Consider the following 25,423-nt stretch of genomic DNA (forward strand, 5'->3'; position numbering starts at 1 on the left):
CAGGTCGGGTATCCAGGCTTCACTTCATAGTGTAATTAGGCAAAATATAACACTGAGGGGATATTGGGACAGGTGACAAAGGGGTAGAGTTTTTCTTTCAGGAACAATGTAAAGGAGGAGAGAGGCATGGCTGGGGAATCCCAGAACAGGCTAAAAGACTCATTGGAGAGTTGAGCAGAAGGTTTTTCTCCTAAAAGAGAATTGACATGAATTAAACACTCAAACTAAAACAAAGTACTGCGGATCCTGGAAACCTGAAAAATAAAACCAGAAAATGCCGGAAACACTCAGCAGGTCTAGCAGCATCTGTGATGCCGAAAGGTCATTGACCTGAAACATTAGCTCTTTCTCTCTCCACAGATGCTGCCAGACTTGCTGAGCATTTCCAGCATTTCCTGTTTTTATTTCAGATTTCCAGCATCCTCAGTCATGCATGGTGTTGGGGAAAGAGTGTGGAAGGCTGAAAGACACAGCCAGAGGGAATGCAAAACATTTTGTATCATTTTAATATATTAACCAAGGAGGGAGACAGACGTTGCAATGCAAAAATGCAACTGAAAGGCATCTATTGTGTTTGCCAAGAAAGGCAAATGTTGCATTTGTTCCATGATCTTAAAAAAAAAAATTACTGTAGCCCAATGATAGATTTTCTGAGATGTGTACATAAGAAATATGTGGAGGCCATACAGCCCCTCGCACCAGCCTCCTTACCTTCGGAAGGATATACTTGTTCTAAAGGGGGTGCAACCAGATTGATTCCTGGGATGAGGGGATTGTCCTACAAGGAGAGATTGGGTAGACTAGTATTAGATTCTCTGCAGTTTAGAAGAATGAGAGGTGATCTAATTGAAAATTATAACATTCTGAAGGGTCTTGATAGGGTAGAAGCTGAGAAGCTGTTTCCCCTGGCTGGAGAACACGGGGTTACAGTCTCAGGATAACGGGGTGGCCATTTAGGACTGAGACGAGGAGAGATTTCTGCACTCACTGCAGACAGCTAGCTGTGGGTTGCAGTATTATAAATGATAGAACAATTGTAAATGGAACAAATAAAAATTGTATTTTTGTTCATTTTGGTGATACGGGTGTTGGTCACGTGGTCTGCATTTACTTTCTGTTGGGAAGGTGATGACCCGCTTTCTTGAACCGCTGCAGTCCATGCGTTGTGGGTACGCACACCGTGCCGTTAGGAAGTGAATTCCAGGATTTTGACCCAGTGACAGTGAATGAACAGCGATTATAGTTCCACGTTAGGATGGTGTGTGACCTGGAGGGGAACGTGCAGGTGGTGATGTTCCCATGTGTCTGCCGCCCTTGTCCTTCTAGGTGGTAGAGGTCGCGGGTTTGGAAGGTGCTGTGGAAGGAGCCTTGGTGAGTTACTGCAGTGCATCTTGTGGATGATGCACACTGTGCCTCGTTGGTGAAGGGAGTGAATGTTGAAGGTGGTGGATGGGATGCCAATCAAGCGGGATGCTTTGTCTTGGATGATGTTGAGCTTCTCGAGTATTGGAGCTGCACCCATCCAGGCAGTGGAGAGTATTCCATCACACTCCTGACTTGTGTTTACTGGGGAAATATGGTTGTCATTTGAGAATTATGGTGCGTTATGCCACCTTCGTAAAACCAAGCCTTTTTTTAATCATCTGCTACAGATGGAGACAGATCTGATGATGGCTGCAGTGCTGGAAAACCATTTGCCAGGTACTGTACCACCTAACACTTTCTGCTTTAAGGGAAAGACCTGAATTGGGCAAGTTGAGAACGTAAGGATAACGAAGCGTAAAAAGACCAAGGTCCATCGAGTTTACCTTCGGCCATCTTGATTCTGAAAGACGGCACCTTGGACAGCGCAGCACTCCCTCAGTACTGTACTGGACACCTGAATATTTTGTGCTCAAGACTCTATCGTGGGTCTTGGACCCAACAACCTACTGACTCAAGTGAGCGTGCTATCCACTGAGTCACAGCAGACACTGAGGGAAATGGATTTGATTGGGAAGCCAATCGCTACTGGTGTAACACGCTGCCTGCCTGGATGAATTCTTTCGAGCAGCAATGTTAAGTCAGCTTTTTGGAAAAAAAACACTGTTTGTGTTAATGCCAGTGATTATTGTGGAGTGATGCTCAGAGTAAATGGTTCAGGTGTTCCCTTTATAACTGTTTAAATACCTTTCCTGTTGTCTGAGTTGTTCAGCAGCATTAGAGCTGAGCGATAGTTATCAATGTCAATGTTGCAGCAAAAAAAATCACTTTGCCCCCCATCCCCAAAAATATAATGCCTGAACCAGCAATTTGGTTACAGGTCACTGGGAGCACTAGGAAGATGTGCATAGCTTAATCTAACACAATTACTCGGTCTACATGTTGGTTTTGTTTCTTACATTTGTAAATCTGTTTAAATCAAACAAATTGTGGTGGTTCACGTGTATTTTATCATTGACTCTGGGGGTGTGGCGTCTCTTGCAATTTATTGCCTATTCCTAATTCTCCTTGAGAAGGTGGTGGTGAGCTGCCTTCTTGAACTGCTGCAGTCTGTGTGATGTTGGCACACCCACAGTGCTGTTAGGGAGGGAGTTCCAGGTCTTTGACCAGTGACAGTGAAGGAATGGCGAAATATTTCCAAATCAGGATGGTGTTTAACTTGGGAGGTGAACTTGCAGGTGGTGGTGTTCCCATGCGTCTGTGGCCCTTGTCCCTCTAGTTGGTAGAGGTTGCAGGTTTGGAAGGTGCTGTCTAAGGAGCCTTGGTGAGTTGCAGTGCATCGTGTATATGGTACATACTGCTACCACTGTGCGTCGGTGGTGGAGGGAGTGAATGTTTATGGTGGTGGGTGGGCTGCCAATCAAGCCGGCTGCTTTGTCCTGAATGGTGTTGAGCTTCCTGAGTGTTGATGGAGCTGCACTCATCCAGGCAAGTGGAGAGTATTCCATCACACTCCTGACTTGTGCCTTGGACAAGCTTTGGGGAGACAGGAGGTGAGTTACTCGCCACAGAATTCCCAGCCACTGACCTGCTCTTGTAGCCAAGGTATTTATATGGTTGATCCAGTTAAGTTTCTGGTCAATGGTAACACCCAGGATGTTGGTTGGGGATTCAGTAATGGTAATGTCTTTGAATGTAAAGGGGATGTGGTTATTCTCTCTGTCTGTCGATGGAGCTGGTCATTGCCTGGCACCAGGGAGTGGGACTGACTACATAGCTCTGAGAGCTCGCATGGACTCGATGGGCCATAAATTACTCTGACTGAGGTCAGAAGCTCATTTCAGGGTCAAATGTGACACAAGTTGTGAACAGACTAGCTTAATCTCTGCTGCCAGGGAGAGGGATGGAGTCAGTAACTAGGGAATGGCCTTTGGCATGGGGACTGAAAATAACCGTTTCAGTCTTTCCAATGTTGGAGGAAACATTTGCTCATTTAGTACTGGAGCAACAGTGGAGGAGTTGGGAAGGATGGTGAGGTCGAGTTGAGTGTTGTCAGCATACAAGTGAAAACTAACGCTGTGCTGTCAGATGATGTCGCCAAGGAACAGCATGTAGACGAGAAATAGGAGGGGACCAAGGACAGATCCTTGGGGGTCATAACTGCAGGAGCAGGAAGAGAACCAGTGCACGTGATTTTCTGGCTACAATTGGATAGATAAGAATAGAACCATGTGAGAGCAGTCTCACCCAGCTGGATGACAGTGGAGAGGTGTTGGAGGAGGATGGTGTGGTCAACTATGTCAAAGGTTACAGACAGGTCAAGGAGGGAAAGTTTACCTTTGCCACAGTCACATAGGATGTTATTTGTGACTTTGAGAGCTATTTCAATACTGTGGCAGGGGTGTAAATCTGATCAGAGGGATTCAAACAGAGTTCCGGGAAAGAAAAGGAACAGATTTGAGAAGCAGCAACACGTTCAAGGACTCGAGAGGAAAGGAAGGTTGGAGATGCAGTGGTTGTTTGCAAGGACGAAGGTGTCTAGGGTTGTTCCTTTTGAGGAGAGTGCTGATGACGGCAGGTATGAAGAAGAGAGGGACAATACCTGACGAGAGAGAGCAGTTAACAATATCGACTAACATGGGGACCACTGGGAGGGGAGGTTGGGTGATCAGTTTAGTGGGAATAGGATCGAAGGAGCAGGAGGTGGGTCTCATGGACAAGATGAGCTCAGAGAGGGCACGAGGGAAGTTGGAGAGAAACGAGAGAAAGATGTGAGTTCAGGGCTGGGGTCGGGGGGGGTGGTGGGGCATTAGAGGAATTTTGGTCAGGTGGGCGAGTGGAAGGGAGGGAGACGGCAGAGGCAGCTGATTAGATGATCTTGATCTTAGTGGTAAAGATGTCCATGAGCTGCTCGCACTTCTTGTTGGAGGTGAGGGTGGAGGGGACAGGGGTGAGGGGTTTAAGAGGACGGTTTGCAGTAGAGAAAAGAAGCCGGGGTTATCTTTGCATTCCAGGGTGATCCTAGAATAGTGAGCAGTTTTAGCAGACGAGAGCAGGACCTGATAGCGTTTTACGTGATCCAGCCAGATCTGGCAGTGAATGGTTGTTTGGCATGTCCTTTCAAGTCTGTTTCCCTTGGACTTAAGGGAGCTGAGACGAGGGCTGTACCAGGGGAAAGGCCAGGGTGAGAGACTGATCCTTTCATTGGGACAGGGGCATCAACGGTGGAGGCGAGGGTGCAGTTGAGCAAATCAGGAGCTGCAGAAATGTCGTGAACGGAGGGGGCGAAGGCTGGACAGGTGGGACTTAAAGGGCAGTTTTAAGTGAATTGGGCGATAGCTTTTTCCAGGAGTGGAGTTGGGGCATGGGAGAGGGATATGGGTGGAGAGCAATACGAGGAAGTGATGAGAGATTGCCTTATCTGTAGTTGATACGATGGGTCTAGTAAGACCATGTGAGATGGCAAGGTGGAGTGGGTGGCCATGAATATTGGTTGAGGAGTTTATATACAGGGAGAGATTTAGAGATAAGAGGGCAGTGAGAGAGAGCATGATGAGTTGAGGTGGAGATTAAAATCACCAAGGATGAGAAGTTGCTCGATGCAGAGGCCAAGGGAGGAAAGCAGTGAAGGTATTTTGCTGATATTTTTATCGTACTTGGGAGGGCAGTCGAGAACGATGATTTAGAAAGAGGAATAAGAGTGGTGGAACAAGGTGAGATGCTCAAAGCAGGAGAAAATGCCAGAGGATTAGGCGGCTAGCCCAAGGTATGATCTGGTGAGTGCCACCCTGATGGTGTTGGCAGGGCAAGTGGTGGCAGATGCAGCCAGGCAGGGAGGCTCATTAAGGGGCAAGCTGTCATCACTCCTCGGCCAGGTTTCTGTTAAGGCCGTAATGTTGATGCAATTGTCCACAATAAGGTGGTGGGTGGCAAGGGCCTTGTTCACTAGTAAACGGATATTCTGGAGAGAGATGCGTTGAGGGCTGGTGAGAGCTGATCCACTGGCAGAGTCCACAGGGTCAGCTGTGGGAGGGGCAAGTTGGATAGGAAGAAGATTAGCCCCCAGTGGCCACACTGGACAGAAAGGTTGATGAGTGAGAAAGTAAGATGGGACATTGGGGTTGCTGCTTATGATGAACCAGCGCTGAGTGCCTCCATGAGCCTGCTGGAGGATGCCAAGAGTGGCATAAAGGGAAGCTGTAGGCTTATTTAAGAGGAAGGCGAGCTTTGGATGGCAGCAAGAGAGCAGGAAGGTCGAGGAGTACTTTAGGATTGGGGTAGGGAATTACCTGGGAGGAGTGAAAGGAGGTGATGCAATATGAGGGAGTCCAGGAGGAGTAAAGAGAAAATAAATTAAAGAGAAAGATCAGAAGTGGAAATGGATTGATGAGCTCTGACCCAGAGCAGTGGCCACAATGCACAGGCGAGTGGACTCTGGGAGAGCTCAAGTTGCATCAAAATTAGTGTACATAAAAACATGATAGTAAATGGGAAATAGGTGGCAACCAAGTCAGATAGTCTGGTCATTACTATGTTGCTGTTTGTGGGATCTTGCTGTTCTCAAATTGGTTGCCGTATTTTCGACATTAGAACGGTGACGGTGCTTGTTGGCTGCAAAAGCACTTTGGTACATCCTGAGGTTGTGAAAGGCACTATAGAAGTGCAAGTCTCTCTTCTTACCTCTCCTCCTTTAAGACGCTTCTTAAAACCTACCTCTTTGACCAAGCTTTTGGTCACCTGTCCGAATATTCCTTATGGGACTGTATAAAACTTTGTCTGGTAACATTCCTGTGAAGCAGTAGTAACATTTTACTAGTTTAAAGACGCTATATAAATGCACGTTGTTGTTTTCTGAAGGTGCTCACTTGAGCTGGAATATGGTCCCATGAGCTTTCCGGCATATCTTCCAAGGGGTCCTTCATGTACGAGCCCAGGCTGAATGTGCTGGCTGCCTATTTAACTGTAGTGGTCATCATGGCTATGGTGCTCGGACCCAATGCAAGTTTGAGCAGGAACCACTATGTGATCAGGAGTGGGGCTTCCCCCTGATATTTTACCCACTCCTCCAGCACAGATGTCCTGAAGCTAATCATTGTCACTACTGTGGTTGAGATCAGCTAACTCATGCCACCTGCAAATTGAACTTGGGGTCTTTCTGGTCCAAAGAGAAATTAATGGGACAAACCTTGCTGGGAAAGTAATGGCTGTGTTAACCATGCATGTCGTTATTAATGTGAAACTCATCCAGCAAGTCCAAGGGATTAGGAGAGATGCCGTGAGTTGTAAATCCCCAGAACTTTCTGGTTGATTTATCATTAGCCTCACTTTTTTTTTAATTCATTCATGGGATGTGGGCGTCACTGGCCAGGCCAGCATTTATTGCCCATTCCTAATTGCCCTTGAGAAGATGGTGGTGAGCTGCCTTCTTGAACCGCTGCAGTCCAAGTGAGGTAGGTGCACCCACAGTGCTGTTAGGAAGGCAGTTCCAGGATTTTGACCCAGCGACAGTGAAGGAACGGCGATATAGTTCCAAATCAGGATGGTGTGTGGCCTGGAGGGGAACTTTCAGGTGGTGGTGTTCCCATGTATTTGCTTCCTTCTAGTTGGTAGAGGTCGCGGGTTTGGAAGGTGTTGTCTAAGGAGTCTTGGTGCAGTGCATCTTGTAGATGGTACACACTGCTGCCACTATGTGTCGGTGGTGGAGGGAGTGAATGTTTGTGGATGGTGTGCCAATCAAGCGGGCTGCTTTGTCCTGGATGGTGTCGAGCTTCTTGAGTGTTGTTGGAGCTGCACCCATCCAGGCAAGTGGAGAGTATTCCTTCACACTCCTGACTTGTGCCTTGTAGATGGTGGACAAGCTTTGGGGAGTCAGGAGGCGAGTTACACACCTCAGGATTCCTAGCCTCTGACCTGCTCTTGTAGCCATGGTATTTATATGGCTACTCCAGTTAAGTTTCTGGTCAAAGGTAGCCCCTAGGATGTTGATGGTGGGGGATTCAGCGATGGTAATGCTGTTGAATGTCAAGGGGAGATGGTTAGATTCTCTCTTGTTGGAGATGGTCATTGCCTGGCACTTGTGTGGCGTGAATGTTACTTGCCACTTATCAGCCCAAGCCTGGATATTGTCCAGGTCTTGCTGCATTTCTACACGGACTGCTTCAGTATCTGAGGAATCACGAATGGTGCTGAACATTGTGCAATCATCAGCGAACGTCCCCACTTCTGACCTTATGATTGAAGGAAGGTAATTGAAGCAGCTGAAGGAACTACCCTGAGGAACTCCTGCAGTGATGTTCTGGAGCTGAGATGATTGACCTCCAACAACTGCAACCATCTTCCTTTGCGCTAGGTATGACTCCAGCCAGCGGAGGGTTTTCCCCCTGATTCCCATTGACCTCAGTTTTGCTAGGGCTCCTTGATGCCATACTCGGTCAAATGCTGCCTTGATGTCAAGAGCAGTCACACTCACCTCACCTCTTGAGTTCAGCTCTTTTGTCCATGTTTGAACTAAGGCTGTAATGAGGTCAGGAGCTACATAGCCCTGGTGGAACCCAAACTGAGCGTCACTGAGCAGGTTATTGCTAAGCAAGTGCCGCTTGATGGCACTGTTGATGATCCCTTCCATCACTTTACTGATTATTGAGAGTAGGCTGATGGGGCGGTAATTGGCCGGGTTGGACTTGTCCTGCTTTTTGTGTACAGGACAAACCTGGGCAATTTTCCACATTGCAGGGTAGATGCCAGTGTTGTAGCTGTACTGGAACAGCTTGTCCAGGGGCGCGGCAAGTTCTGGAGCACAGGTCTTCAGTACTATTGCCGGAATATTGTCAGGGCCAATAGCTTTTGCAGTATCCAGTGCCTTCAGTCGTTGCTTGATATCACGCGGAGTGAATCGAATTGGCTGAAGCCTGGCATCTGTAATGCTGGGGACTTCAGGAGGGGGCCGAGATGGATCATCAACTCGGCACTTCTGGCTGAAGTTTGTTGCAAATGCTTCAGCCTTATCTTTTGCACTGATGTGCTGGGCTCCCCCATCATTGAGGATGGGGATATTTGTGGAGCCACCTCCTCCAGTTAGTTTAATTGTCCACCACCATTCACGGCTGGATGTGGCAGGACTGCAGAGCTTGGATCGGAACCGTTAGTTATGGGATCGCTTGGCTATGTCTATCGCATGCTGCTTACGCAGTTTGGCACGCAGATAGTCCTGTGTTGTAGCTTCACCAGGTTGACACCTCATTTTGAGGTATGCCTTGTGCTGCTCCTGGCATTGCCTTCCTGCACTCTTCATTGAACTAGGGTTGGTCTCCTGGCTTGATGGTAATGATAGAGTGGGGAATATGCCGGGCCATGAGGTTACCGATTGTGGTTGAGTCCAATTCTGCTGCTGATGGCCCACAGCGCCTCATGGATGCCCAGCTTTGCATTGCTAGATCTGTTTGAAATCTATCCCATTTAGCACGGTGATAGTGCCACACAACACGATGGACGGTATCCTCAATGTGAAGGCGGGACTTTGTCTCCACAAGGACTGTGCGGTGGTCACTCCTACCAATACAGTCATGGACAGAAGCATCTGCGGCAGGCAGATTGGTGAGGACTAGGTCAAGTATGTTTTTCCCTCGTGTTGGTTCCCCCACCACCTGCCGTAGACCCAGTCTAGCAGCTATCTCCTTTAGGGCTCGGTCAGTAGTGGTACTATCGGGCCACTCTTGGTGATGGACCTTGAAGTGCCCCACCCAGAGTAGATTTTGTGCCCTTGCCACCCTCAGTGCTTCCTCCAAGTGGTGTTCAACATGGAGTACTGAGTCATCAGCTGAGGGAGGGCGGTAGGTGGTAATCAGTAGGAGGTTACCTTGCCCATGTTTGACCTGATACCATGAGACTTCATGGGGTCCGGAGTCGACGTTGAGGACTCCAAAGGCAACTCCCTCCCTAATGTATACCACTGTGCCACCACCTCTGCTGGGTCTGTCCTGCTGGTGGGACAGGACATACCCGGGGATGGTGATGGCAGTGTCTGGGACATTGTCTGTAAGGTATGATTTCGTGAGTGTGACTATGTCAGGCTGTTGCTTGACTAGTCTGTGGGACAGCTCTCCCAACTTTGACACAAGTCCCCAGATGTTAGTAAGGAGGACTTTGCAAGGTCGACAGGGCTGGGTTTGCCGTTGTCGTTTTCGGTGCCTAGGTTGATGCCGAGTGGTCCGTCCGGTTTCATTCCTTTTTATTGACTTCGTAGCAGTTAGGTACAACTGAGTGGCTTGCTGGGCCTTTTCAGAGGGCATGTAAGAGTTAGCCACATTGCTGTGGGTCTGGAGTCACATGTAGGCCAGACCAAGTGAGGACAGCAGATTTCCTTCCCTAAAGGACATTAGTGAACCAGATGGGTTTTTACAACAATCGACATTGGTTTCATGGCCATCATTAGACTAGCTTTTAATTCTAGATTTATTAATTAAATTCAAATTCCACCTTCTGCTGTGGTGGGATTCGAACCCATGTCCCCAGAGAAATACCCTGGGTCTCTGGGTTACTAGTCCAGTGATAATACCACTATGCCACCGCCTACAACCAGCATCTTCCTTTGTAGTCTGTTATTTTTCAGAACTTGCTGGATTTGCACATTAATTGCCCATTAAGATTGCCACAGGAAGTTAGGGATGGTAATTAGTAGTGTAAGCATCCTTTTAGCAATGTATTAATCGTTAATGCAATCTCCGACCCAAAAAGGGAGCAATTTAAACTGTAGAGTTTCCTTCCTGCAGGTAGTAAAATCTTCTCAGATTAAAATTTTTTTTTTATTCTGTACTTTTTGTTTTTTTCCCCCTCTCTCAATCCAATTTTACTTTCTCTTTATTTCTCTGTCTGTCCCTGACTTGACTCTCATTAACTGCATTTTCTTCTCTGCCGTTCCTTTGTTTCTTTCTCAGTCCTTCAATCTCAGTGGTTAAGGAGGTAGACACTTGGTCCACCCCATTGATTGAGGTCCCAGATGCCCTGTTGCCCTCACCTCACTATTTTCAGCTTGCGCTTCCACCAAAAGGGGGCAGAAAAACTACTGGCGCGGCCCGCACAATGTCCCACTGAGATTTGGGAAAATATTTAGAGCTGTTGATGGGGGAAGGGGGAGGGGGAGAAGGAAATATCCACAGTGGAGGAAGTGAAAAATCGCTTGTGCAGACAAAACATTAATTTATCACATACTGTCCTTTTTATAGGCTTGTCCCTCGATCAATTCACGAGCCTCATGAGCAGGAAGATGGCAGCTCAAGACCGCTACGATGAGATAAGACAGATCTTCTCGGCGTTTGATGTACACTGTAGGTTTTAGCAGGTTATTACGTGATGGTAGTCGGTGCAAAGCGTTGCTAGCAATTCTGCTGTTTCTGGGAGAATCCATTTCAGAGGTGCTGGGTATAAAAGCTGTTTGAGAGAGGCTGCTTATTCCCTCGTGTCTCAAATCAAAGCTCCAGCTGACCGTCTGGAGGCAGTTGTTAGAGTGGCAAATGACCAGCTTTATACTGTATCCCTTTTCTTTCATTGTGCAGAGAAGGCTAAGATAAAGCTTGGCTACCCAACCCGCACCCGACCAGACCCGACTGCATGTGTCGGGCTCGGGCCGGGTCCGTATTCAGAGTCCAGTATTCGGGGTCGGGTCAGCATGGACAGTGCTGCCTCCGGGAACTCACAGGATCAGGCTCACCCACGATTCCCCACAACTCCATCCGCAGGAATAGCCTGCTGCCGGAATGGATGAGCAGGATCACAAATATTACCCCTTGGAGAAGGTGGAGCACAATAACATGTTTGGTATCATTTAAATTTATTGCGATATTCGGGTCGGGTGCGAAAAAAAGGACTCCGGCCCGGGTCGGGTTTGGGTTGGCTGTGGTCAGGTCGGACCTGGGTTGGGTTTGGGTTGGCTGTGGTCAGGTCGGGCCTGCGTCGGGTTTGGGTTGGCTGTGGTCAGGTCGGACCTGGGTCGGGTTTGGGTTGGCTGTGGTCAGGTCGGGCCTGCGTCGGGTTTGGGTTGGCTGTGGTCAGGTCGGACCTGGGTCGGGTTTGGGTTGGCTGTGGTCAGGTCGGACCTGGGTCGGGTTTGGGTTGGCTGTGGTCAGGTCGGACCTGGGTTGGGTTTGGGTTGGCTGTGGTCAGGTCGGGCCTGGGTCGGGTTTCAATTTTAAACCCGAGCAGGCCTTTAGGCTAAGAGGAGATTTGATAGAGGGGTTTAAAATCACGAAGGGTTTAGATAGAGAAGCTGATTGCAATGGCTGAAGAATGGCCCAAGGGCACAGATTTAAGGTGATTGGCTAAAGAACCAAAAGTGACATGACGAAAAACTTTATGCAATGACTGGTTATAATTTGTAATGCACTGCCTGATAGGGAGCTGGATACAGATTCAATATTAGCATTCAAAAGACAATTGAATAAAGTGTGGAGAAAAAAACTGCAGAGATCTGGGGAAAGAGCGAGAGTGTGGAACTAACTGGATTGCTCTTCAGAAGAGCCAGCAATAACTTGATGGACTGAGTGGCCTCCTGTGCTGTCCTGTTCCATGATGTATGAGTCTGTTTCCTGTGCCTTCATACTCTGATCGATCGTAACCTTCGCGTGAAAGTGGTTATAAGGAGGCCGATACATACACCGAAATTTCAGCACAGGAACAAGCCCTTCAGCCCAGCTGATCTATGCTGGAGTTTATGCTGCATAAGATCGTCCTTCCACATTTAGCTCATTTCCACCTTGCCAAGGCCCTAAGCTCTGCACCTCCCTCCCTCTCTACCCCTTTCCTTATAACCCAAACCTTTGGTCACCTGTCTTAACATCTCCTTACACGATTTGATGTCAGATTTTTGTCTTGAAACTTTTTTTTAAACTGCAACATAAATGAAACTTCTTTGCTTTTTTTAAAATCTCTCTCCCAGGTCGTGGTTTTTTGACGTTGGAGGATTTTAAAAGGGCGTTCGCAGTTGTTGCACCCCATCTGCCTGAGCAAACGGTGCTGGAAGCCTTCAGGTAACTCGATGGAATAATGCAATGTAACAAGTAAGCATCGTATCTGTCTGTCTTGTTTTTCTCAAAGTCTGGCTCTTCCTTAGGGACAAAGGAATTGCGAGATGGGCAAAGTCCAGGTCCATCTAGTTCACCATGTGACTGTTAGTCACATGATACAACGATAATGGAGGAGTTGACTAATATCTGTCAATTAGTCTACTAAAGACTCAGGCATGAGGTGAGAGATACCCCAGTAGTGGAGAGCTTTGGGAACCATAGGTCCAAACCCACCTGTTCCTCCTGTTGTAGAATTGTGTAGAATATACAGCATTGAAACAGGCCATTCAGCCCAACCAGTCCATGCATCCTTCCACCCTTCTTCTAACTATGAGCATATCCTTCTGTTCCTTTCTCTTGATCTATCCTCACCTTAACTGCATCTATGCTATTCATGTCAACCACTCAATGCAAGTTCCACATTCCCACTGCTTTCAGGGTAGAGAAGCTTTTTCTGAATTCCCCATTGGATTTCTTGTTTATCATATCGACAGCCTCAACCTTTGCTCTTTGCCCCAGGTGGAAACACACTCACTGTATCTACTATCAAAACCTTTCATCATTTCAAAAACCTCCTTTAGGTCACTCCTCAGTCTACTCTTTCCCAGAGAAAAGTGACCCAGCCTCTTTCTTCAAGGAAGAGTTAGGTATAATTCTTGGGACTAATGGGATCAAGGGATACGGGGAGAAAGCGGGAACAGGTTACTGAGTTTGGATGAACAGCCATGATCGTATTGAATGGCGGAGCAGGCTCGAAGGTCGAATGGCCTACTCCTGCTCCTATTTTTCTATGTTGAATCTGCTCCTGATAAGTCCTGTTTAAAATTACTTGTATAATGTATTCCAAATTGTAATTTTTCCTTTAGTAATCTGTCCAATTTATATTGGAATTATTCAACACTAATGCTGACACCATCTCCTGAGGGAAAGTGGTTCCATATATTGACCACTCGTTCACTGAAATATTATTTTAGCAGATTTAGTCTTGAGTTTAACCCCACTACAAGCACAGGCCGTGTCCTGTGGTTCTATTATTCCAGACAAGGTGAGAGAACAGAGCAGATGCTGTGACCTACCGGAAGTTATCACCACTCACCTGAGATATTCTTGTCCTGTGCCTGTGTCAGCTTCCTCCCTCTCCATTGCCAGCTGGAGGGCTGAGTTGATGTATTGGGTAATGAGTCGGGTACAGCCTGGCATAGCATAAACTGAACACAGGCATTTCCAGTGCACACTGACAGAAGGACATTCTAGACCACGTATATTGTAGGATGAAGCCCAAGTGGCTCACTTGTTATGTTTATGCCTAATGTTGAACTGTACCCTAGTGACCAGGGCGTCGCTCACATTCGAGTTCTGACCTGTTCTCAGTCAGCTGGAGCAGCAACTTGAATTTATGCAGTGGCTTTAATGAATTAAGAAGTCCCAGAGCCCTGCTCACATGCGTTAATGAACCGAATTTGACACAGGACCATGTAAGGAGATATTCTCTCTATGTAGCATCCACATTGTCCAACAGTTGTTAATTATGGGTTTTGCCATGATATCACTCAGCTAGTATGAACCCATGCTGTTGGTGTTATTCTGCACCACACTTTAACTAACTGACCCCATAAAGGGGGTCTTAGGACCAGTGACCAATATCTTGATCAAAGAGGTGGGTTTTAAGGAGCCTGTTAAGGGGGGAGTGTGGGGGGGGGGGGGGGGGGAGGAGAGGAGGTGGAGAGGTTTCGGGAGGGTATTGCAGAGCTTAGGGCCCAGGCAGCTAAAGGCACCGTCACCAGTGGTGGAGTGATTAAAATCGAGGCCAAAATTGGAGGAACCCAGAGATCCTGGGGGGGTTGTAGGGCTGGAGAGGTTTACAGAGATAGAGAGGGGTGAGGTCCTGGAGGGGTTTGCAAAGAAGGAAGAGAATGTTGAACGATAGAAAAGTGCAGATAACAAGATGTGCAGCTGCATCAAGTAACCAAATTTACTGGGCATTTTTGTTCTACCATTGAAGAACTTTTCGTGGGAATAGCAATTTCTGTGTTATCATTAGTGTGGGTGGTAGGGTTTTTGGCAAATGTTAAAAAAAAATTAGTTACAGGAATCTTCAGGGGAAACAAATCCAATCCAAGTGTCTTCAAGGACTACCTCCAATTCAATCACCATTCTTCATTAAATTTGGGTCTGCACTGGATGTTATTAGCTTCAGCGTCACCAGAGTGTTTCTTAAGCAGACCCTGTGTCCCCTATGATCAGGAGTTTACCGTAAGTGTCCAGTATCTGGTTAAGTGATGGCATAACCCAATCAGACCCCACATTATGTGAGAATTGGATTCTTGAATCCTGAGTGCCACCACATGTAGTTCTCCTGTCCTCCAGGAGGTGGAGCAATCACTCGATCGGCGACCTGGTTTATTTTACATTAAATACATGAATGAACAGTTTTCACAATGAAATTGCTGTAACATCAAAGAAATAATGAATCATGCAAATTTTGCTTTGCTGCGAAATGTCTGAATCGACGTCCTGAATAACTGGTATGTTCCTAGGAGTTAACTTTATTCAAACCAAATTGAATTTAAATACGTGGTAATATAGATTAACCCCAAAATGCAAAAGTCTTGAAATGTCTTTGCTCGGGTCTCGTCAAGTCGATGAAAGATATGAAGTTCCCTTTTCTTAATAGAAAATAGGTGAATGTCTGCTTCCATCATTAATGCGCCTGATACTCAAATTCCATGATCAGAAATTGCCCAATTGCGATGCCAATCTGTTCCTGCTATTCTCTTGGGCAGCTGTTAATTTCTGAGAAAGAATGGACAGTTTCTCCTACAAGATCCATTCCTGTTTTCACTGCCTTACCTGGAATACTGAATCAGTTTTTTTTAATGTGCCTTGTTGTACAATCACTGCCTGTGTTCCTGTTCCATCAGGAGCAGTCTGACTTATCAATAACATCCTTTCCAACTATATTATGGATGAAGATGCTTGTGGCGATGCCAGGAAACTTGCAGAAGGTTTCGAATCAGCACCTTCTCCCCTGCTCATTGCACAAGTTTGTATTGAATTTTAGCCATGTTTAGCCAGGCTAACTTACAGCGTTTACTGTTGCTGTGGCTGTTAACAGGCTACTAATTTGTGGTGATTGCAATAGTCAAAAGCTACTCGCATCTTTTCTGTGTTCACTGGGAAACCTAATGACTGGTGTCAGATTTTAACTCTGCTCAGCCAGCAACAGGCCACTTGCGTAGGGTAGCCCACTTGAGGGGGTAATCTGATCGAGGTGTTTAAAATGATGCAGAGACTTAATAGGATAGTTATAAATGTGCTGGTAGGGGAATCCAGAACAAGTGGGCACAACCTTACAATTGGAACTGGGCTGTTTTTGTAGTGAAATAAGGAAGCACTTTTTCCACACCAAGGATATTGGAAATTTGGAGCTCTCCCAAAAGGCTCCGGATGGTGGAGTTCAATTGAAATTCAATCTGCGATTGATGGACTTCTTTTATAAAAAAAAAAAAAAAAATTTTCTTGGGATGTGGGCATCGCTGGCATTGCTCTTTGAACCGCAGCAGTCCGTGTTGAGTAGGTACACCTACAGTGCTGTTAGGAAGGGAGTTCCAGGATTTTGACCCAGTGACAGTGAAGGAACGGCGATATAGTTCCAAGTCAGGATGTTGTGTGGCTTGAAGTTAATTGTGTTGCCATGGTAAGAGTATGGAACCAAGGCACGTAAAAGGCATGAGATACAGATCAGTGGCAATCTGATTAAATGGCGGGACAAGCTTGAGGAGTTAAATGGCTGACTCCTGTCCCAATCTTGCCTTTTTATGCTTGTTTTTGCATAGACTGAGAATGATCATCCTGCTACATTTAAACGGCCTCATTGTCCTGCCGCCTTTATTGGGTGCAGAAGAGTGGGTGTTGGGGAGACGAGCTTGGGGACTTCAGGGATGTCTAATTGCTTACAGTGAGTGATCAGCAAATTTGACACCGCGATTTTGGCACATCCCTGTTAAATTGACTCATCTCGGTCTTTTCGTGCTTTGCTGTTTTCAAGGAATTAATTGGTTACACTTTATTTTTCTCAAACTGGAAACTTCTGATGATGTAAATGGGTGGATTAAGACCAGTGTGAAGGTGCACGCACACTTCCCGGCCGGAAGCATTTTAAATCGCTATACAGGCACACCCAGTTCGCCTGTCAGCATGGCGTCCTGTAACATCTGTGTTGGGAATGTAGATCCAGATTACTTCAGAAACAGTGACTGTTTTACCAGTTTTTCTCTTTTTTTTTCTTAAATTAAAATATTGTAAATTTTCTTGCACCTGGACCATTAGTTGCTAAGTGGTCATAATTAAATGGTCGTAATTAAACCTCTTTCAACTATGTAATTTACTTTGATTCGTTGAAATAAATTTCTTGTAAGAAGGGTGGTTAGGTGCGGGGGAAGGGGGATGGGACATGAGGTCATAGATTTATTGATCCCTCCGCTAAGGGAAACGTTTCTTCCTATCTAACCTATCAATGCCCCTCAATTTTGTACACCTCAATCAGGTCCCCCCTCAGCCTTCTCTGCTCTGAGGAAAACAACCCTAGCCTTTTCAGTCTCTCTTCAAAGCTGAAATGCTCCAGCCCAGGCAACATCCTGGTGAATCTCCTCTGCACCATCTCCAGTGCAATCACATCCTTCCTATAGTGAGCTGACCAGAACTGTACACAGTACTCCAGCTGTGGCCTAACTAGCGTTTTATGCAGCTCCATCATAACCTCCCTGCTCTTATATTCTATGCCTCGGCTAATAAAGGCAAGTATCCCATATGCCTTCCTAACCACCTTATCTACCTGTGCTGCTGCCTTCAGTGATCTATGGACAAGTACACCAAGGTCCCTCTGATCCTCTGTACTTCCTAGGATCCTACCATCCATTGTATATTCCTTTGCCTTGTTAGTCCTCCCAAATTGCCCTGTCCTATTTGCTCTGAGAAAGAGGTACTGGACCACCTTGGGTAGCAGCCCTGTGCACAGTCCTAGCGCTGCTCCTCAATCTGATCAGCATGTTGGACCATTTTCTGAAGGGGATTGGCAGTCAGCCATGTAGTGCGGACTGGAGTCACGTATCGGTTGGACAGTCAGGGAGGTTTCATCCTGGTTACTTTGCAGCAAAAATGAAGAACAGGATTTGTAAGTTGTCAAGAATTTGTATTTCTCTTGCCCATTGTAAGGGAAAAGGACAGAGCAGCAGATTTTCTTCATCTAAAGAACATGCTAACACAAGCTTGTGCATGTGGCAATGACAGCAGTGACTCATCAGCATAGGGATAGATCACGTTGGAAGTTTTCTCTCTCTCTCTCTGTCTCTCTCTCTCTCTCTCTCTCTCTCTGTCTCTCTGTCTCTCTGTCTCTCTGTCTCTCTGTCTCTCTGTCTCTCTGTCTCTCTGTCTCTCTGTCTCTCTGTCTCTCTGTCTCTCTGTCTCTCTGTCTCTCTGTCTCTCTGTCTCTCTGTCTCTCTGTCTCTCTGTCTCTCTCAACATGTGCAGCAAATTATTAAGATGATGGCAGCAGTAGTAGAAGAAGCAGTGGACAGTGGAGCAAGGAGTGGCTCTTTAGGCTGAGTGTCTGGGGGCAGTCCTGCCCAGTGTCGCAGCCAATATTTAACCCTTGACCAGCACCATAAAAACAGATGATCTGGTCATTATTATCAAGTTGCTGTTTGCAGAACCTTGCTGTCTGTGTGCAAATTGGCAGCTGCGTTTCCCATGTCAACAGTGACTGCACTTCAAAAGCACTTAATTGGCTGAAAGTGCTTTGGGGCCACCTGAGGTGGTGAAAGGCGCTATAGAAATGCAAGTCTTCCTTTTTCCTTTCAGCTCTGCACTGGTGAGTGTGTGTGCGTGTAGGTGGTGAGTGTGTGTGTTTGTACAATCTCCTCCTTGCTGCAAAGTTTCTACCTGAAGGCAAAACATTAAAGTAGACAAATTATAGGGGCATACGGGGGACCTTTAATTCTGACACTGTCTTCACTAACTGATACCCTATTGTACACCTGAGGGTCAGACAAAAGCATGGCATCTGCCTCTTCAATTTTAGTCTGCATGCCATGAATAATGTATTTGCATGCTTTTTTTCTTTTAGTTTTGTTCCTCACCGCGTTTTTCTGCCAGTGGGGGGGGGGGATGTGGTAGAGAAATGTACTTTGCAATTTAATTCTAAAAGTAATTAGATTAGAGATACAGCACTGAAACAGGCCCTTCGGCCCACCGAGTCTGTGCCGAACATCAACCACCCATTTATACTAATCCTACACTAATCCCATATTCCTACCAAACATCCCCACCTGTCCCTATATTTCCCTACCACCTACCTATACTAGTGACAATTTATAATGGCCAATTTACCTATCGACCTGCAAGTCTTTTGGCTTGTGGGAGGAAACCGGAGCACCCGGAGAAAACCCACGCAGACACAGGGAGAACTTGCAAACTCCACACAGGCAGTACCCGGAATCGAACCCGGGTCCCTGGAGCTGTGAGGCTGCGGTGCTATCCACTGCGCCGCCCTTTGGATTTGATTTTCTTTAAGGATGATGCTTCCTAAACTAAAGCGTTTCAAAGAACGGGCACACGGACTTGGTTCAGTGGGTAGCACTCCCACCTCTGAGTTGGAGGTTCACGTCCAGCCCGACACTCCCGGTGCAGCACTGAGGGAGTGCGACGCTGTCTGAGGTTGCATCTTTCAGGTGAGGCATTAAACCAAGGCCCTGTTTGTTTTCTCAGGTGGATGTGTAAGAATCCCTGGCACTATTTGAAGAACGGGGAGTTCTCCCCAATACCTTAGGCCAATGTTTATCCCTCAACTGACATCACAAAAGTAGATTATTGGGTCATTATCATGCTGCTGTTTGTGGGAGCTTGTTGTGCACAAATTGGCTGCTGTGTTTTCCTACGTTACAATAGGTGACTACACTTCAAAACGTACTTGGGCTGTAAAATGCTTTAGGACATCCTGAGGTCCTGGTAGACGCTAAACTAAATGCAAATCTTCCTTTTGTATTTGCTGGCGGGATTAATTATAATGGAGGTTTTTAACTGCTGGGCCAGGCGTGATGGTGGGAATATTGATGATTTGTTGCCATATCTTTAAAGGAAGGTGATTGCGATGTAGTAATTGGTTTCACATCCCCTCAGATTGATCTGTAATAAGACTCCTTAGGGTCAGGGATCTTTCAAAATTGCACAATTACATCAAATGAATACTGCTTTTATAAAAATGGGAAGAACTATTGTCTCGACCTTGTCTTTTATTTGGTGTTTCTGTTTTCTGCGGTGCACTTTAGGCTTAAAAAAAAAACCCACTGGCCTCCCCTCTCTGAGTATGAGTAAATATGAGTTTCCTTTCATGTCAGGTTTCTGGAGTGCAGTTTGCATTGATACAGTTAAAACTCTGCATTTGCACTCAGCAGCTGAAGTGAAGTACTCAAATGGATAATAAAAACCCTTAATGAGATTGAAGTAGTGTTCCCTCGGAGGATTTATTACTAGCTTTGACCCTTCCCTTTGAAAATACTACTGTTCTTGTGAGCAGGGGCGCACTTAAGGCAGATTAAAATCAAGAAGAGTGGTTTTTCCTTCAAAGAATTTTTTTGAAGAGCTTAATGCAGGCTATCGGAAAGCAGGGGAGCTCACAGACTCTGTTAGGCACTGCAGTGAAGGGAGATGTCAGCTATCAAGTGATAAATGAGAGGGTGTTCTCTACAGTCTGGATAAACAACATCAATGTGCAAGGTTCGCTTGCAGGAGAGCATGAACTCAGCTGTGATATGTAATTTTCTTTTTTTGTCTTGTTGCAGTTAATGAGACAAAAACTTTGCTTTTATTTTGCCTGTTTGTTAACAGTTACTGTGTGGCCACTTACAGGCTTTGGAGAGAGCTGGTGCTGTGTAGCCTGTTTATCTGCTCCTGGCACATGAGATTTATGAACATGTGTCTGGAACTCGAACGAGTACAATAGATTCATCTTTTTCTGTTGCTTGTTGCCAAGGCGACCAGATACACACAGCATTGCTGTCATCTCTCCTCCAGTGATGCCTGCAGTGGTTTAAAGCCTTTGTTTATGACTATTTCGTTAGCAACTGTCTAACCCCTCCCCTCCCCTCCCATCCAGACTCTTCAGGATGCATAAATTAAAGTAGCAAAGAGCATCTGGTGTTTTTAAAAACCTGAGCCACCTGTTCTCTAATAATTGTAGAAATCGTTAATAGAGTGGAGTCTTTCTCTGCAATAGTCTTTCTGAGATGTACATCAAGTGCCTTCTTGTGGGGAGAATGTTTTGTTGGGTTTCTGTTACTGAGGGTGCTTTAGCCATGACCTATACTGTGTTAAGAGGTGTGTGTGTTTGTGCACTTAGATGTGATCTCATGTCTAGCATGTAAATGGGTGTGCCTGATTGGTTGAAATATCAACGTTTAAGACAGCAACAAATTACAACTGCGCAATCTTAAAAAGAAATCAAAAAAGGTGCAGGAAACTGGTCATTGCTGGCTGGTTTCTGCTGACCCTGCTCTTCTGGTCTCTCCCTGCCTGTCACAATGATGAGGAGCTGGATATTAACACGTCACTGCTAGTCTCCAGTCAGAGGAACTTGATGAACTATCACTTTGTGCCGAGTGGCTGTTTGTTGTTTGACGTTCAGCTTTCTCTCCGTAACATCCCTTCTAATTGATCTTCAAATTTGCCCATTTTAGAGCACTTGCAAACAGGAGTCGGCCATTCGGCCCTTCGAGCCTGTTCTGCCACTCAGTGAGATTCATGGCTGATTTGTATCTCCTTTCCACGTACCCACCTTTATTCTAGATCTTTTAATATCCTTACCTAACAAACATCTATCAATCCAGTTTGAAATTTTCCATTGACCTCGCTCCCCCAGCCTCAAACACCTTTTGGGGCTGAGAGTTTCCGATTTACAGTACCCCTTTGTGTGAAGAAGTGCTTCCTGGCATCACCCCTGAATGGCTGAGTTCTAATTTTAAACTTGTGTCCCTCTTGTCCTGGATTCTCCCAACAGAGGAAATAGTTTCTATCTATATGACCAGCTCCTTTAATATGAAATACCTCAAATTACATCACCCCTTAATCCCCTATACGCAAGGGAATACAAGTCTAGTCTTTGCAACTTGCCACAAGCCGACAAGTATCATCACCAGCACCAATCTTCACACTCTGTTGCGCAAAACATAGAAATGTACGGCACAGAAGGGGGCCAATCAGCCCATCGTGTCTGTGCCGGCCGAGAAAGAGCTATCCAGTCTAATCCCCGTTTCCAGCTCTTTGTCCGTAGCCCAGCAGGTGACGGTACTTAAAGTTCATATCCAAGTATTTTTTTAAATGTGATGAGGAAGCCAAGCGGGTGGAGTTGGGTGATCACTGCTTATTTACCACACAGTCATTCCCAATTACATGAGCTTGCAGCCACTGTAAAGTCTTTAGATGGAATAAAACATGTCAAAATGCACAGCAGGTCATGAAGCCAACTTAGACCAGAGGTGCTAGTTGGGAAGTGTTCAAACTGAAGACTCGTGATGTGATTCCTACATTTTAAAAAAAAAAGGAGTTGGAACAAGTCTAGGGTGCTATGAACCAATTAGCTTCACATCAGTATTAGAAAAGATAACGGAATTCTCATTCAAAGATGTAATAGAAAAACATTTAGCAATGGAAAATATAATAGCACTGTTAGATGAAGGAGGGCAGGAGGAGCTACCACTAGCATGGACTTGTTTCTGTGCTGTAAACACAATGTAAGACTTGCTGAGCCTCCGGTGGCGATGGCCAGTGTAACATTTCAGTGACTTCTGTCAGCCATCCAGTCCTGTGCACCAAAGTTTTTTTTTTTTTTTTTGATTCGTTTACTATTCTAGAGTTACAAGAACAGAGATTAACATTTCCTAAGCATATCTATCTAGTATCTTCAAACTGTCAGCCCTTCATTACCTGTGCAGGTTAAGTCAGGATCACTGGAATCTATAGGACCCCTCCTTTGTAGGCTAACCAGAGCCCTGGAGTCAACAAACAGAACTGGAAGTTTAATGGTTCTTGCACCTGGTCAGCTGCTTTATAATTAATAGATATTATGATTGTGATCTTCACCCAACTCGTTGATAGATCAGAGAAATTAACTGACGGTAAAGCATTCTGAGACATCCTGAAGCCATGAAAAGCACCATTAAAAATTCACACCTTTCTTTAGATTTTTCCATTTTCAATTTGCATATGTACCTTGAAGAATTTGAAATCACAATCCCAGTCCAGGTGATGGAAATGTATACAACCTTTCAAAGAAACCAGAGCTATCTGAGCTTAAATCCCAAACTGTTAACTGCCATTGGCAACTTAGATTCCAGTGATCTCTGATGCTGCCTCTGACAGTGCAGCACTCCCTTGGCACTGCACTGCACTAGGAATGACAGCCTGGATTGTGTGCTCAGGGCCCTATGTTGGGACTTGAACCCACCAATTTCTGACTCCGAGGCGAGAGCATTACCAACTGGACCAGAGCAGTCTCTGAATGGTAGGCAGCTCACACCAGCTAAACAAACGCAATATTGGCAAGATGCGTGGTTAAAGACAGCAAATCATGCAGCAGGGATGTAAGTCCAGATGGACTGAAGGTGAGAGTCAGCCAAGCCATTGAAAATAGACTAACAAAAAGATTCCAACCTTTTTTAAGGACGCAAACTATTTTAAATCCAGACTTGCTTATATAGTAACAACTTGCATTCATATAGCACCTTTAACATTGTCAGCTGTCCCAAATCGCTTCACCGGAGTGTCGCCAAACAAAAATCTGACACAGCGCTACATAAGGACAAGTGACCAAAAGCTTGGAAACAGAACTAAGGTTTAAGGAGCGGCTTACAGGAAGAGAAGCAAGTGGAGAGATTTGAGGAGGGAATTCCAGAGCTTCGGGCCTTGCCAACTGAAGGCATGGCCACCAATGGTGGAGTGATTAAAATTGGGGATAATCAAGAGGCCAGAATTAGAGGAGCACAGAAGTCTCGGAGGGTTGTGCGGCTGGAGGAGATTACAGCGATAGGGAGGGGGTGAGGCCATGGAGGGATTTGGAAACAAAGACGAGAATTTTAACATCAAGGCGTTGCTTAACTTAAAATGGCAGTTCTTCAAACAGAGGTAGATTGGACGTCCCAAGGACCTTCTGTATGGTGAAGTAGCCAGGACTAGACAACCAGCGGGGCGCTCAAAGCTCCGCTTCAAGGATGCTTGCAAGCGTGACGTGCAGGCCGTAAATGTCGACTATCGCGCTTGGGAGTCACTGGCTGGTGCAAGAGGGAAATGGTGACACATCCTGTGGACTGGTGTGCACTACCATGGTGACCAGTTGCTACAGCAGCTTGGCAACAGGCGCCAACAGCAAAAACAAGAACTTTCCGTCACTTGGCAGCTTCACATGTGGCCCCTCAAGGATTGCCTTCACAGCCATCAGCAAAGGTGCACCTAGAGAAGACCACCCCCCCCCCCCCACTCCCTCCCCTAAATGGATTGTTTGCTGAATGCCCATCTTTTGTAGATGGAAGGATGGCAACCAACCAACTTAGCCAGGAGTCAGTATAGGTCAGAGAGCACTGGGGTGATCGGTGAATGGGACTTGGTGGGTTAGGATAGGGCAGCAAAGTTTTAAATAGCCTCCAGTTTACAGAGGGTAGAAAGTGGGTGGCCAGCCAAGAGAGCACTGGAATAGTCAAATCGCGAGTTAACAAAGTAGTTGAAACAAGGTACACTGGTATAATACAGTTCTAATTTCAGAGTCAAACATTCTGTCCTTAATCTTCGTTTTGATTTTATGTTACTAATTATGGTTAAGTAACAAGACTGGTGTCAAATTGGGAGTTGGTTGGAATGTTGGGAGTTTCTCTGCAGTGAGGGGCTGGGAGGTGCTGCACTGCTGCCAATTCACCTGCCCCCCCAACCCCTTAGCAAACTAGAGGTGGTGAACTGCCTACTTCTTGAACCACTGCAGTGCATGTGGTGAAGGTGCTCCCACTGTTGCTGCTGTTAGGGCCTAGATCGAAGTCGAGTGCTCTGTCTGTGCTTTTTTTGTAACCGTTTTGATGCAACTGAATGTCTTACTGGACCATTTCATAGGCCAGCTAAGTGTCAACCTTGGTGTGGGACTGGAGTCACATATAGGTCAGACCAGGTGACAACGGCAGGTTTCCTTCCCTAAAGGGCAGTAGTTTACCAGTTTTTAACGATAATCTGACAAATTATCAACTTTGTGAATATTTCAACTCGATTATAACTTCAAAGAATCTTTTCAGCGTGACAAGTTTACATAGAAAGTTTCAATTATAAATGTGGACAAAGGAAATTATAATGCTGGGGGTGAATGTTGACAAGTGTGGTAAAAATGTGACGAGCAAGTAAGATTTCATGAACGAGAAGCACATGCAGACATTACATTTTTAATATATTAAGATTGATTGTACACTGTCTATGCTTCTAAATATAAAAATAGTCACAGTTTATTGGCTTTATAATGCAGACTTGTGAAGTCGGTAGTGGCAGAGTTGGCACTCATTTTATATATGAGGATAAAGATCAGAAAATTCTTAAGGTCGCAGAGTATTCCATTTAATTCTGGGCACCACAATTTAGGAAGGACATCGAGGCCCTGGAGAGGATACAGAGGAGATTCACCAGAATATCGGGGATGAAGGGCTTCAATTATGTGGAGAGACTGGAGAAAATGGGATTGTTCTCCTTTAGAGCAGAAAAGATTAAAGAAGATTTAATCAAGGTCTTCATAATCGTGATGTGCTTTGATAGAGTAAATAAGGAGCAACTGTTTCCACTGGCGCAAAGGTCAGTAACCAGGGGACACAGATTTAAGGTAATTGGCAAAAGAACCTGAGAGGACATGAGGCGAAACTGAAGTGGAA

At 45.8% G+C, this 25,423-nt stretch overlaps 1 protein-coding gene across 4 annotated transcripts in view; it reads left to right on the forward strand.

The window, feature by feature from the left end:
* Positions 1-25,423, forward strand: part of efcab11 (EF-hand calcium binding domain 11) — a 127,589-nt gene that overhangs the window by 15,769 nt on the left and 86,397 nt on the right. The window contains exons 3-7 of one of the 4 annotated variants that reach the window (XM_068038253.1): positions 1,653-1,701; positions 10,644-10,745; positions 12,353-12,443; positions 19,051-19,207; positions 25,140-25,195. In XM_068038253.1, coding sequence (XP_067894354.1) covers positions 1,653-1,701; positions 10,644-10,745; positions 12,353-12,443; positions 19,051-19,192 — 384 coding nt within the window. In that variant the 3' untranslated portion in view covers positions 19,193-19,207; positions 25,140-25,195. Of the gene's footprint in view, positions 1-1,652; positions 1,702-10,643; positions 10,746-12,352; positions 12,474-19,050; positions 19,208-25,139; positions 25,196-25,423 lie in introns of those variants that run through there. The other 3 variants (XM_068038252.1, XM_068038254.1, XM_068038255.1) reach the window with 3 other exon arrangements.

The sequence above is a fragment of the Heterodontus francisci genome, chromosome 9 (genome assembly GCF_036365525.1).
Source record: "Heterodontus francisci isolate sHetFra1 chromosome 9, sHetFra1.hap1, whole genome shotgun sequence".
NCBI classification, from domain to species: Eukaryota; Metazoa; Chordata; class Chondrichthyes; order Heterodontiformes; family Heterodontidae; genus Heterodontus; species Heterodontus francisci.